The sequence below is a fragment of the Aquarana catesbeiana genome, linkage group LG06, assembly GCF_042186555.1.
Source record: "Aquarana catesbeiana isolate 2022-GZ linkage group LG06, ASM4218655v1, whole genome shotgun sequence".
NCBI lineage: Eukaryota > Metazoa > Chordata > Amphibia > Anura > Ranidae > Aquarana > Aquarana catesbeiana.
In genome coordinates, this window is record NC_133329.1 from 59,852,941 (window position 1) to 59,866,103 (window position 13,163).

Consider the following 13,163-nt stretch of genomic DNA (forward strand, 5'->3'; position numbering starts at 1 on the left):
CAAAGCATTAATCCATCCTGCCTTGTAGCAACGGTTCAGGCTGGTGGTGGTGGTGAAATGGTGTGGGGGATATTCTCTTGGCAGTTGGCACACTTTGGGCCGCTTTAGTACCAATTAAGCATTGTTTAACCGCTTAAGGACAACCCGTACATGTCCTGCAGCAGGGCAGTCCTTAAGCGCAAAATCAAGCACCGCCGGTGACCCGCAGCCAATCAGCGGGTCTGGCGGACCCAATGTCTGCAGAGTACCTGGCGATCAATTTGAGAGAGGCAGAAGATTGAGAGTGGCAGAATGGGGGTCTGCCTATGTAAACAAGGCAGATCGCCGTTCTGCTAGTAAGGAAAACAGAGCTCTTGTGTTTAGGCTAAGCAGGAACATAGATCTCTGTCTTACTACAGTTAAACCATCCCCCCCACACACAGGAAGAAAGCACTCCCTAGGGACACAATTAACCCTTTGATCGCCACTGAGGTTAACCCCTTCCCTGCCAGTGTCATTAGTACAGTGACAGTGCATATATTTTAGCACTGATCACTGTGTTAGTGTCACTGGTCCCCAAAAAGTATCACTTAGTGCCAGATTTGTCCGCAGCAGTGTCGCAGTCCCGCTAAAAATCGTTGATCGTCGCCATTACTAGTAAAAAAAAAAAATTTTAAAAAAATAAGAATTCCATAAATCTATCCCGTAGTTTGTAGATGCAATAACTTTTGCAAAAAACCAATCAATAAATGCTTATTGGGATTTTTTTTTTACCAACAAAATGTAGCAGAATAAATATTGGCCTAAAAACTTATAAAGATATTTGATTTTATACATTTTTTTTATTGGATGTGTTTTATAACAGAAAGTGAAAAATATTTTTTTTTTTTTTTCTAAATTGTCGGGTTTTTTTGTTTATAGCTCAAAAAATAAAAAAATGAAGATGGAAATCTAATACCACCAAAAGAAAGCTTTATTTGTGGGGGGAAAAAAAATGATATGAATTTTATTTGGGTAGTTTTTCATGACTGCGCAAGTAACTCGGTGCCGTATCACGAAAAAATGGTCTGGTCATGAAGGAGAGTAAAGCCCCGTACAAACGATCGGACTTTCCGAAGGGAAATGTTGGATGTGAGCTTGTTGGCGGACAATCCGACTGTGTATACGCCCTATCGGACAATTGTTGTCAAACTTTCCGCCAACAAATGTTGGATCGCAGGTTCTCAAATTTTCCGCCAACAAATGTGCGTTGTCGGACTTTCCGAGCGTGTGTACACAAGTCCGTCGGACAAAAGTCCAAAGTACAAACACACATGCTCGGAAGCAGAAGCGGTCGGTCTTGTAAACTAGCGATCGTAATGGAGAATTAACATTTGTGACGCGGCAAATTATGGAATCTCCAAATGCAGCGCACATTCTCTTCTTTAATGGGATAATAATGAAGCTGCTTTGCTGGTGATACTGATGGAGTTTTTGCAAACAAATTTTCAAAGTCTTATTTTTTCTAGTAATATCAAGAATAATATTATTATGCTTTTTTTTTTTTTTTTTTTTTTTTTATTCGGGCAAGTTACCACAACACCATTATCCTGTAGTTTTTAAGATCAAAGATACAACTATGTTGGTGTCCTTTGTTAATTTTACATTGTATTTTTTTAAATGTAACTGCCTACTCCCAAACTCATTTGAAGTAAAACACATAGCCAAGTATTATTCTACACATTTTTTTATTGTGCATTAAAAAAATAAAATTAGACATGCTATCTGCAAATAGAACTTAACCAAAAAGTGCATTCTATGCATCCAAAAATATAGAAAATATACCAAATCAAATCATTATTATTCAACCAAAAAAATAATGTCAAAGCAATAACTCCAAGGCCAATAATAAATAACTCCGATTCCACAACATTTCTAGTTGACGAATGGCCGTTCAGAAACAAACTGAAAAGCGCAAAATGAAACACGCGAAAAGAAAAGCGCGAATCAACATTCACCAAACTTCTACTAACACGAAATTAGCAGAAGGAGCCCAAAGGGTGGCGCTAAAGAGCTGAAAAACCATGCAGTACGTCTTGTACATCACTACGTTCGTAATTGTTGGCCAACATTTGTGTAACCGTGTGTATGCAAGAGAAGTTTGGTCCAACACCCTTCGGACAAAATTCCACGGTTTTGTTGTCGGAAAGTCCGATCGTGTGTACGGGGCATAAATCTTTCGGAGGTCAAGTGGCCACAGAGGGATGTCGCTTACATTTTCTCCTGCAGATTCTGCCTCCATTGATCAATTTAGCTGAGCAGAGCATGCTAACGCAGTGAGATACCACCATTCCACAAACTACACCTTGGCCTATCCCACCCCCAGCACACATCCCTCACTTCCCAGTATCCATGCTCACAGTGGGGTAAGGTGACTGAGAAGAATAATTGTATCTCTTTCTAATAGTACCCTGGGGAAGCTGGTTTGACCACGTCCTCGGATGGTGGAACGCCAAAGATCACCACCAAGTGCTTTACATCTTCTATGAGGACTTGATTGAGGTAAGCAGGTGCCTGGCATGTGGAAACCCAAACATCTTCTCATCTTCTTTAACCCTCATTCATTGCCTCGTCCTCGACAGGATCCTAGGCGTGAGATCGGTAAAGTCATGAGGTTCCTGGGAAAGGATCTTTCGGAGGAAGTTCTGGAGAAGATCTATCAGCACACTACCTTCCAGTCTATGAAGGAGAATCCTATGGCCAATTACAGCACCATCCCGTCATTTGTCATGGATCAGTCCATCTCGTCCTTCATGAGAAAAGGTTCATTCCTAACCGTAAAACGTCATGATAATAATTTTAGCCACAGACCTCATGTCAAAGACACCCCTGCCTTTCCTGCGATGGTAGTGTGCCCATGCCCTCTGCCTATGGAGATGGCTGTTGACTTTTGACCAAAAGTCTGAATTTGCATATCAGGCTGTTGGATCTGCTTGTTTTGTGGATTTTTGGGGACGGGAGGAGTGTGTGTAAAATATCCTAATGGAGTCATTTAGGAGAACACAACCATGTGGACATGCTTGCAGAATAGAAGGGTCCACGGCACGATGTCAGGTAATGATAGAGCCTAGCTGTACCCATTAAAATTATTATAACGTTCCCTAGCTGGAGTTGGCCTTTAAAGTAAGCTTGTAATGAGAGACTGTCTCTGCTGACCTCAGAGACCCTGTCCTATCACTGTGCCCTAAAAAAATTGGAACCAAAATAATTTTAGTTTCTGGTGACTTCCTTTATCCCCCCCCCGGGACGATGGATAAGTCCCCTCCCCCTCCAATGACAATGAGACCTCAATGAAGACTAACCCCTCAGACATAAAAAGACCACACACTGCGAATATTATTATACAGGATTTATGAACATTCCGTCATGATGGGAAATCTCGGCTTTTCTTCCCTCTCAGGTATAGTGGGGGATTGGAAGAACCATTTCACCGTCTCTCAACACATAATATTCGAGGAGGAATACAAGAGGAGGATGGAAGGGAAAGGATTGGTTTTCCGCACGCAGCTCTGACCGCCATCGCCCTTCACGTTGGCGATTCTATTTTTTTTTTCTTCCACTGACCTGTAATGTACAAAACTTGCAAAATTTGCACTGGCTCGCTGGCCTCCAATTTTTATTTCAGTTCATAAAATAAACTAATAAATATAAAAGGTCGGGGTGTTGGGTCATATTTACTGGTAGACACTTTTAGCATCCCCATGGAGTCTGGGACCCCCCCGAGGAGCTCCTCATAGGTGGTTCCCAGGCTCCTCCTCCCTCTGTGGAGCTCAGGATTGCTCCGTTTCCTCCCCCATCTCTTCCGGGAATAATGAACCCGGAAGCAAAGATTTCATCACTTCCGGGTTTAGAGCCGTTCTATCCAGACTACAGCTAATCAAGCATGATCTGTGCTTGATGACCTGAAGTGGAGGGCAGGGGAGACCCTGGGGGACTAATAGCTCCTCTCCTATGGAGATATCATCTGTCCAATGCTATCACAAAGCTTGTTTATCCCCCTTTTGATAGCAATAAAGTTAAATATAATAAATAAACAAAAAATAGTGTTTAAAGAAAAATTAAGTTTAATAAAATAAATACAAATGATAAAAACAATGAAAAATACAAAAAAAAAGTGTTAAAAGAAATTAAAATATCAATACAAAAGATAAAAAAATAAATTAAAATGATATTTAAAATCTAATCAAATAAATACAAATAATAAAAAAGTAAAAGAAAAAAATAAACAAACAAATACAAATATTGTTTTTTTTTTAAATTAAGACTTAATAACATAAATACAAACGATAAAAACAATGAAAAATACAAAAAAAAGTGTTTTAAAAAAAATCTAAATCTAAATGCAAAAGATATAAAAAAAAATAAAAAAAATAAAATAGTATTCAAAAACTAAAATCTAATCAAATAAATACAAATGATAAAAAAGTAAATAAATAAACAAACAAATACAAATATTGTTTTTTTTAAAAATAAGATTTAATAACATAAATACAAATAATCAAAACAAATTTAAGTTTGAAAAAATAAAAATACAGTGATAAAACAAATAAAAATAGTGTTCAAAAATGAAAATGTAATTAAATAAATACAAATGATAAACAACATTAAAAACAAAAAAAAATCATAATATAAATAGTGTTCTAAAAAGTAAAATTGAATGAAATAAATGATAAAAAAAAGTGTTAAAAAAATTAAAATACAAAAACAAGTGATAAAAAGTAAGAAGTACCATAAATAAAAACACTTGGAAAAAATTAAGATTGAAGAAAAAAATGCAAACGACAAAAACAATTAAATAAATAAATATAGTTTTCAAAAAATATACATTTAATGTAATGAATACAAAAGATAAAAAATAAATAACAATGGTGTCTTGAAAAATTAGAAAATATTAAAATAAATACAAATGATAAAAAAAAGCCTTTTTAATTAAACACATTCCTCTGGTAGACGTGTGATTTTAAAGGACAAACCTTCAGTAGTTCAAAGTGACCGCTCTGGGCTTATGGAGAGCTCTGATTGGATAGTATCTTGTAAGTCAAAAGCTTATCAGCAAATCACATCACCCTAAGGGCGGAACCTACAGCGCCTTCACTAGGAGAGACCCCGCCCATCTCAGGGGCTCCATCCTTCCTATTATTGCCTCAAAAAGCCATCCATGCTTACCGACAGAGAGCCAGTTCTGCTCCAGTTAGCGTCATTTTTCAGTAAAAAAAACCGCCCCAATTAGCGCCCATTTGGTCCCCTTCTCCTCTTTAGATAAACAATATCAACTTTGCCCTTAACCAATATGGCGTCTCCGCTACTTCCAGCTTTTACGGAAGTGCTATTCCCCCCCAACACAATCCCTCTGACCCTGACACGTTTCAGGTTAGGACACGTGGCATGCCGGGAAGTGTAGTTCTCCTGAGCGCTGAGTGTCTGTGATCTGCGGTTGTAGCGGAGCGAGGAGAACGACAATTCCCAGCGGGCAGCGCGGCGCCTTCAACATTACCGGGGAAGATGTCGGGGAAAGTGAAGGTTCGAGCGGCGGCTAATGCCGAGTCTATGTCAGGAGCCGTGTCCGTGAATGAGAAAATCCTGAGAGACTGTCACAACCTGTACACCGAGCCTGAGAATGGTGAGACCCCACCCCCCATCTATATACAATGTACTACCCCCCATCTATATACAATGTACACCCCCCCCCATTTATATACAATGTACACCCCCCCATTTATATATAATGTACAACCCCCCCATTTATATACAATGTACAGCCCCCCCCATCTATATACAATGTACAGCACCCCCCCATCTATATACAATGTACAGCCCCCCCATCTATATACAATGTACAGCACCCCCCCATCTATATACAATATACACCCCCCCATCTATATACAATGTACACCCCCCCCATCTATATACAATATACACCCCCCCATCTATATACAATGTACAGCCCCCCCATCTATATACAATGTACAGCACCCCCCCATCTATATACAATGTACAGCCCCCCCATCTATATACAATGTACAGCCCCCCCCATCTATATACAATGTACAGCCCCCCCCCATCTATATACAATGTACACCCCCCCCATCTATATACAATGTACAGCACCCCCCATCTATATACAATGTACAGCCCCCCCATCTATATACAATGTACAGCCCCCCCATCTATATACAATGTACAGCACCCCCCCATCTATATACAATGTACAGCCCCCCCATCTATATACAATGTACAGCCCCCCCATCTATATACAATGTACAGCCCCCCCCATCTATATACAATGTACAGCCCCCCCATCTATATACAATGTACAGCCCCCCCCATCTATATACAATGTACAGCCCCCCATCTATATACAATGTACACCCCCCCCCCATCTATATACAATGTACAGCACCCCCCCATCTATATACAATGTACACCCCCCCCATCTATATACAATGTACAGCCCCCCCCATCTATATACAATGTACAGCACCCCCCCATCTATATACAATGTACAGCCCCCCCCATCTATATACAATGTACAGCACCCCCCATCTATATACAATGTACAGCCCCCCCATCTATATACAATGTACAGCCCCCCCATCTATATACAATGTACAGCCCCCCATCTATATACAATGTACAGCCCCCCATCTATATACAATGTACAGCCCCCCCATCTATATACAATGTACAGCCCCCCCCATCTATATACAATGTACAGCCCCCCCATCTATATACAATGTACAGCACCCCCCCATCTATATACAATGTACAGCCCCCCCATCTATATACAATGTACAGCCCCCCCATCTATATACAATGTACAGCCCCCCCATCTATATACAATGTACAGCCCCCCATCTATATACAATGTACAGCCCCCCCATCTATATACAATGTACAGCACCCCCCCATCTATATACAATGTACAGCCCCCCCCATCTATATACAATGTACAGCCCCCCCATCTATATACAATGTACAGCCCCCCCCCATCTATATACAATGTACAGCCCCCCCCCCATCTATATACAATGTACAGCCCCCCCATCTATATACAATGTACAGCCCCCCCATCTATATACAATGTACAGCCCCCCCATCTATATACAATGTACAGCACCCCCCATCTATATACAATATACACCCCCCCATCTATATACAATGTACAGCCCCCCCATCTATATACAATGTACATCCCCCCCCATCTATATACAATGTACAGCCCCCCCATCTATATACAATGTACAGCCCCCCCCCATCTATATACAATGTACAGCCCCCCCATCTATATACAATGTACAGCCCCCCCATCTATATACAATGTACAGCACCCCCCCATCTATATACAATGTACAGCCCCCCCATCTATATACAATGTACATCCCCCCCCATCTATATACAATGTACAGCCCCCCCCCATCTATATACAATGTACAGCCCCCCCATCTATATACAATGTACAGCCCCCCCATCTATATACAATGTACAGCCCCCCCATCTATATACAATGTACAGCCCCCCCATCTATATACAATGTACAGCCCCCCCATCTATATACAATATACACCCCCCCATCTATATACAATGTACAGCCCCCCCATCTATATACAATGTACAGCACCCCCCCATCTATATACAATGTACAGCCCCCCCCATCTATATACAATGTACAGCCCCCCCATCTATATACAATGTACAGCATGTCAAAGTAGTGAGTGTACAGCTTCTATAACAGTGTAAATTTGCTGTCCCCTCAAAATAACTCAACACACAGACATTAACCACTTGAGCCCCGGACCATTATGCTGCCTAAGGACCAGAGGTCTTTTTCCAATTTGGCACTGCGTCGCTTTAACTGCTAATTGCGCGGTCATGCAATGCTGTACCCAAACGAAATTTGCGTCCTTTTCTTCCCACAAATAGAGCTTTCTTTTGATGGTATTTGATCACCTCTGCGGTTTTTATTTTTTGCGCTATAAACGGAAAAAGACCGAAAATTTTGAAAAAAAATGATATTTTCTACTTTTTGTTATAAAAAAAATCCAATAAACTCAATTTTAGTCATACATTTAGGCCAAAATGTATTCAGCCACATGTCTTTGGTAAAAAAAATGTCAATAAGCGTATATTTATTGGTTTGCGCAAAAGTTATAGCGTCTACAAACTAGGGTACATTTTCTGTAATTTACACAGCTTTTAGTTTATGACTGCCTATGTCATTTCTTGAGGTGCTAAAATGGCAGGGCAGTACAAAACCCCCCCAAATGACCCCATTTTGGAAAGTAGACACCCCAAGGAAATTGCTAAGGGACATGTTGAACCCATTGAATATTTATTTTTTTGTCCCAAGTGATTGAATAATGACAAAAAAAAAAAAAAAAATATTTACAAAAAGTTGTCACTAAATGATATATTGCTCACACAGGCCATGGGCATATGTGGAATTGCACCCCAAAATACATTCAGCTGCTTCTCCTGAGTATGGGGATACCACATATGTGGGACTTTTTGGGAGCCTAGCCGTGTACGGGGCCCCGAAAACCAATCACCGCCTTCAGGATTTCTAAGGGCGTACATTTTTGATTTCACTCCTCACTGCCTATCACAGTTTCGGAGGCCATGGAATGCCCAGGTGGCACAAACCCCCCCAAATGACCCCATTTTGGAAAGTAGACACCCCAAGCTATTTGCTGAGAGGCATGGTAAGTATTTTGCAGCTCTCATTTGTTTTTGAAAATGAAGAAAGACAAGAAAAAACTTTTTTTTTTTTTCTTTTTTCAATTTTCAAAACTTTGTGACAAAAAGTGAGGTCTGCAAAATACTCACTATACCTCTCAGCAAATAGCTTGGGGTGTCTACTTTCCAAAATGGGGTCATTTGGGGGGGGTTTGTGCCACCTGGGCTTTCCATGGCCTCCGAAACTGTGATAGGCAGTGAAGAGTGAAATCAAAAATTCACGCCCTTAGAAATCCTGAAGGCGGTGCTTGGTTTTCGGGGTCCCGTGCGCGGCTAGGCTCCCAAAAAGTCCCACACATGTGGTATCCCCGTATTCAGGAGAAGCAGCAGAATGTATTTTGGGGTGTAATTTCACATATTCCCATGGCATGTTTGAGCAATATATCATTTAGTGACAACTTTGTGCAAAAAAAAAAAAAATTTGTCTCTTTCCCGCAACTTGTGTCGCAATATAAAATATTCCATGGACTCGACATGCCTCTCAGCAAATAGCTTGGGGTGTCTACTTTCCAAAATGGGGTCATTTGGGGGGTTTTGAACTGTCCTGGCATTTTATGCACAACATTTAGAAGCTTATGTCACACATCACCCACTCTTCTAACCACTTGAAGACAAAGCCCTTTCTGACACTTTTTTTTTTTTTGCAAAAAAATTACTTTGAACCCCCAAACATTATATATTTTTTTAAAGCAAATGCCCTACAGATTAAAATGGTGGGTGTTTAATTTTTTTTTTTTCACACAGTATTTGCGCAGCGATTTTTCAAACGCATTTTTTGGGGAAAAAACACACTTTTTAAAATTTTAATGCACTAAAACACACTATATTGCCCAAATGTTTGATAAAATAAAAAAGATGATCTTAGGCCGAGTACATGGATACCAAACATGACATGCTTTAAAATTGCGCACAAACGTGCAGTGGCGACAAACTAAATACATTTTTAAAAGCCTTTAAAAGCCTTTACAGGTTACTACTTTAGATTTACAGAGGAGGTCTAGTGCAAAAATTACTGCCCTCGATCTGACCTTCGCGGTGATACCTCACATGCATGGTGCAATTGCTGTTTACGTTTGACGACAGACCGCCGTTTGCGTTCGCCTTAGCGCGAGAGCAGGGGGCGACAGGGGTGCTTTTTTTTTTCTTTATTATTTTTTTGCTTTTTTATCTTATTTTAAAACTGTTCCTTTCATTTTTTTTTTTTTTTTAATCATTTTTATTGTTATCTCGGGGAATGTAAATATCCCCTATGATAGCAATAGGTAGTGACAGGTACTCTTTTTTGAAAAAATCGGGGTCAATTAGACCCTAGATCTCTCCTCTGCCCTCAAAGCATCTGACCACACCAAGATCGGTGTGATAAAATGCTTCCCCAATTTCCCAATGGCGCTGTTTACATCCGGCGAAATCTAAGTCATAAAATGCTCGTAGCTTCCGGTTTCTTAGGCCATAGAGATGTTTGGAGCCACTCTGGTCTCTGATCAGCTCTATGGTCAGCTGGCTGAATCACCGGCTGCATTCTCAGGTTCCCTGTTGAGACAGGAGAGCCAGAGAAAAACACGGAAGACGGTGGGGGGGGGGGGGCATTCCCTCCCACGGCTTGTAAAAGCAGTCTAGAGGCTAATTAGCCGCTAGGATTGCTTTTACATGAAAGCCGACCGCTGGCTGAAAAGAATGATACCAAGATGATACCTAAACCTGCAGGCATCATTCTGGTATAACCACTCAAAGTCGTGAATGGCGTACCTGGGTGTCCTTTTATGAAACTGAGATCAGCGGCGATCCCGAGTCTCACCGCTGATCTCAGCGCTTTACCAGTTTATGAAACTGAGATAATCAGTGGAGAACATGTTCTCCGCTGATTATCTCAGCAGAGTGAGAATTCACAGAAACGGCCAGTTTATGAAGGTGCGATCTCCACACCTCACTGGCGATCTGTGACAGAATTCTCACTTTCTGATTCACCATTTCAGAAGTGGAGAATCAGAGTGAGAAGCCTGAAACTGGCTGATATTCTGGAGAAAGAAAGAAGTCTTTTACCAAACAGTCAGAGCACACCTTCCCCACCATTACACACCCCAAAACCAGCAGGATAGGAATTTATAGTGTGTATATGTATATGTATATATATATATATATGTATATGTGTGTGTATATGTATATGTGTGTGTATATATATATATATATATATATTTTTTTTTTTTTTTTTTTTGATGTTCACGTCTCTGGCTGGGTTCACACTTGTTCGATGCGTGAACCAGCGTGATTCCTGTGCGGGTTTTCACATCGCACCTACATTGACATCTGCGCACCACTGCGGGTGTCAATGTAAAGTTAATGACACCCCCAGATCATTTCACAGATCGCAGTGCGAACTATGTAATGGTGCAGGAATCGGATCGCATGGGTGTTCACACCCATGCGATCCGATTCCAGTGCGGACCAAATAAAGGGTCCTGTACCATTTTGGTGCAAATGCAATATGATTTAGGGCCAGTTCCCACTTCTGCGGTGTCCGAGATCGGATGTGATTCGCACCGCAGTGCAAAATCACATCCGATCTCTGTGCGATGCGATTTCAGCCATACAGATAGTATTGCTAAATTTGCATTGCCCTCGGACCAAACTCTTACAGGACCCTTTTTTTGGTCCACAGCAGAATCGGATTGCATGGGTGTTCACACCCATGCGATTCGATTACTGTCCGAGTTTGCAGATCGCACTGCGATATGCGAACTGATTTGGGGGTGTTAACTTTTAGGCCCAGTTCACACTTGTGCGATGCCGGACATCGCACAGGCATCGCATGTTATTTGCAGCACACTGCCATTCACATTACATGCGATGTCTGTGCGGTGCGATATCAGCTGTACAGATAGTATGGCTGATATCGCACCGCATTCGGTGCAAACACGCACAGGACCCTTTTTTCTGTTCGGACCAGAATCGGATCGCATGTGTGTTCACACATATGCGATCCGATTCATGTCCGAACTGTCAGTTCGCAGTGCGATATGCAAGCTGATCTGGGGGTGTCCTTAACAATGTATTGACACTCCCCAGCGATTCGCATATGGCAGTGTGAACTGACATGCGAGTCGGTGCGATGCGGGAACCCGCAGTGTTCTCGCATCGCACCAGTTTATCAATTTTTATGTTTATCTATAATGAAATATATTTTATTTTAATTTATTAATAAATATTTATACTTGTATACTTTATTAAAATTATTTTTTTTAATGATTATAAATGTATTTTGCATTTATATGAATGGTGTATAGCTGCATTACATATGTGCATTACATTCATTTACTATATACCATTCACATTTAAATAGGAACATGTATGATCTTTAAATATTGATAAAAACAATGTTTTTTTTATAATTAGGTTAATGTATATTGTGTAGGGGGAATTTATCTTTATTATTTTATTAATATGTTGGGGAATAATGTGCTGATTTGTGTTAAACTTTTGTATTTTATGGTTCCTCATACTGTAATCCCGCTATATCACGCGAGATTACAGTGAGAGGAGCCGTTCTCAGGAGTTCCTGGCGTTTGTAGATCGCTCCTCAACTCAACATGAGAAGCGATCTACACACTTTCATAAACAGGCACTCAGAGGAGAGCGATCTCCTCTGAGAATGCCTGAGAACTGAAAAGCGGTATTTTACCGCACTTTCATAAAAGGACACCCTGAAGACAAAAAAATGGTTAACAATAAAGCACAGCAAACGGTAAAGTATAAAAAATTGCATACCTGAAAAGCAAACATGTTAAAACATAATAACAATAAAACATTGCAGAATAGAATACAGTAAAAAAGAGCAGAACAAGAGAGAGAGAATAGAGAGAGAGAGAACAATAAAACGACAACTGTTTTTTTTTTATTTTATATATTTTTTTTTTTTTACACTTTTTTTGTAACTGTAACTTTTATAACTGTAACCGGTTCCAGGTTCGGGTCTCTCAAAATGCGATGGCATCTTGGGAGACCCTGTGAAAGTGTGTCCTAGTCTGTGCAATGCTGTACCCTACGCTAATACTCAACTAGTGAATGGTAGCGTTCAAAACATTCACCAATGCAAAGACCAGGATTGTCAGGACAGGAGGGACAATAATAGCGGGTGTCACGCCTATATCCGCGCTTGCTGCAGACACGACATCTTTTTTGGGGGGGTTCGTTGGGTAGGGGTACTCGGGAGGACATAAAAATGCCTCTCATGCAGCCGACTGCATTTGGTTGGGGATGTGAATGGGGGAAGTACGGGTGCTGCAGAAGTGGTGGGTTCCCAATTAGGATTGGCGAATGCAGCAGGAAGGGCACTATGGGCACGACGGGCCTGTGTTTGTCTTCTTGGTGGCAGCGGGACACTACTTGTGCTTGCCACCTCACCAGCTTGAACTGCA

At 40.8% G+C, this 13,163-nt stretch overlaps 2 protein-coding genes across 2 annotated transcripts in view; both read left to right on the forward strand.

Moving 5' to 3' along the window:
• The window catches only part of LOC141148509 (sulfotransferase 1C1-like), a 31,871-nt gene extending 28,200 nt beyond the window's left edge, over nucleotides 1-3,671 (forward strand). The window contains exons 6-8 of the mRNA XM_073636035.1: nucleotides 2,426-2,520; nucleotides 2,601-2,781; nucleotides 3,419-3,671. Of these exons, the coding sequence (XP_073492136.1) occupies nucleotides 2,426-2,520; nucleotides 2,601-2,781; nucleotides 3,419-3,531 (389 nt within the window). The 3' untranslated portion in view covers nucleotides 3,532-3,671. The remainder of the gene's footprint in view (nucleotides 1-2,425; nucleotides 2,521-2,600; nucleotides 2,782-3,418) is intronic.
• Nucleotides 3,672-5,344: 1,673 nt separating this feature from the next.
• The window catches only part of LOC141148507 (uncharacterized), a 36,760-nt gene continuing 28,941 nt past the window's right edge, over nucleotides 5,345-13,163 (forward strand). Inside the window, exon 1 of the mRNA XM_073636034.1 lies at nucleotides 5,345-5,638. Within this exon, the coding sequence (XP_073492135.1) occupies nucleotides 5,521-5,638 (118 nt within the window). The 5' untranslated portion in view covers nucleotides 5,345-5,520. The remainder of the gene's footprint in view (nucleotides 5,639-13,163) is intronic.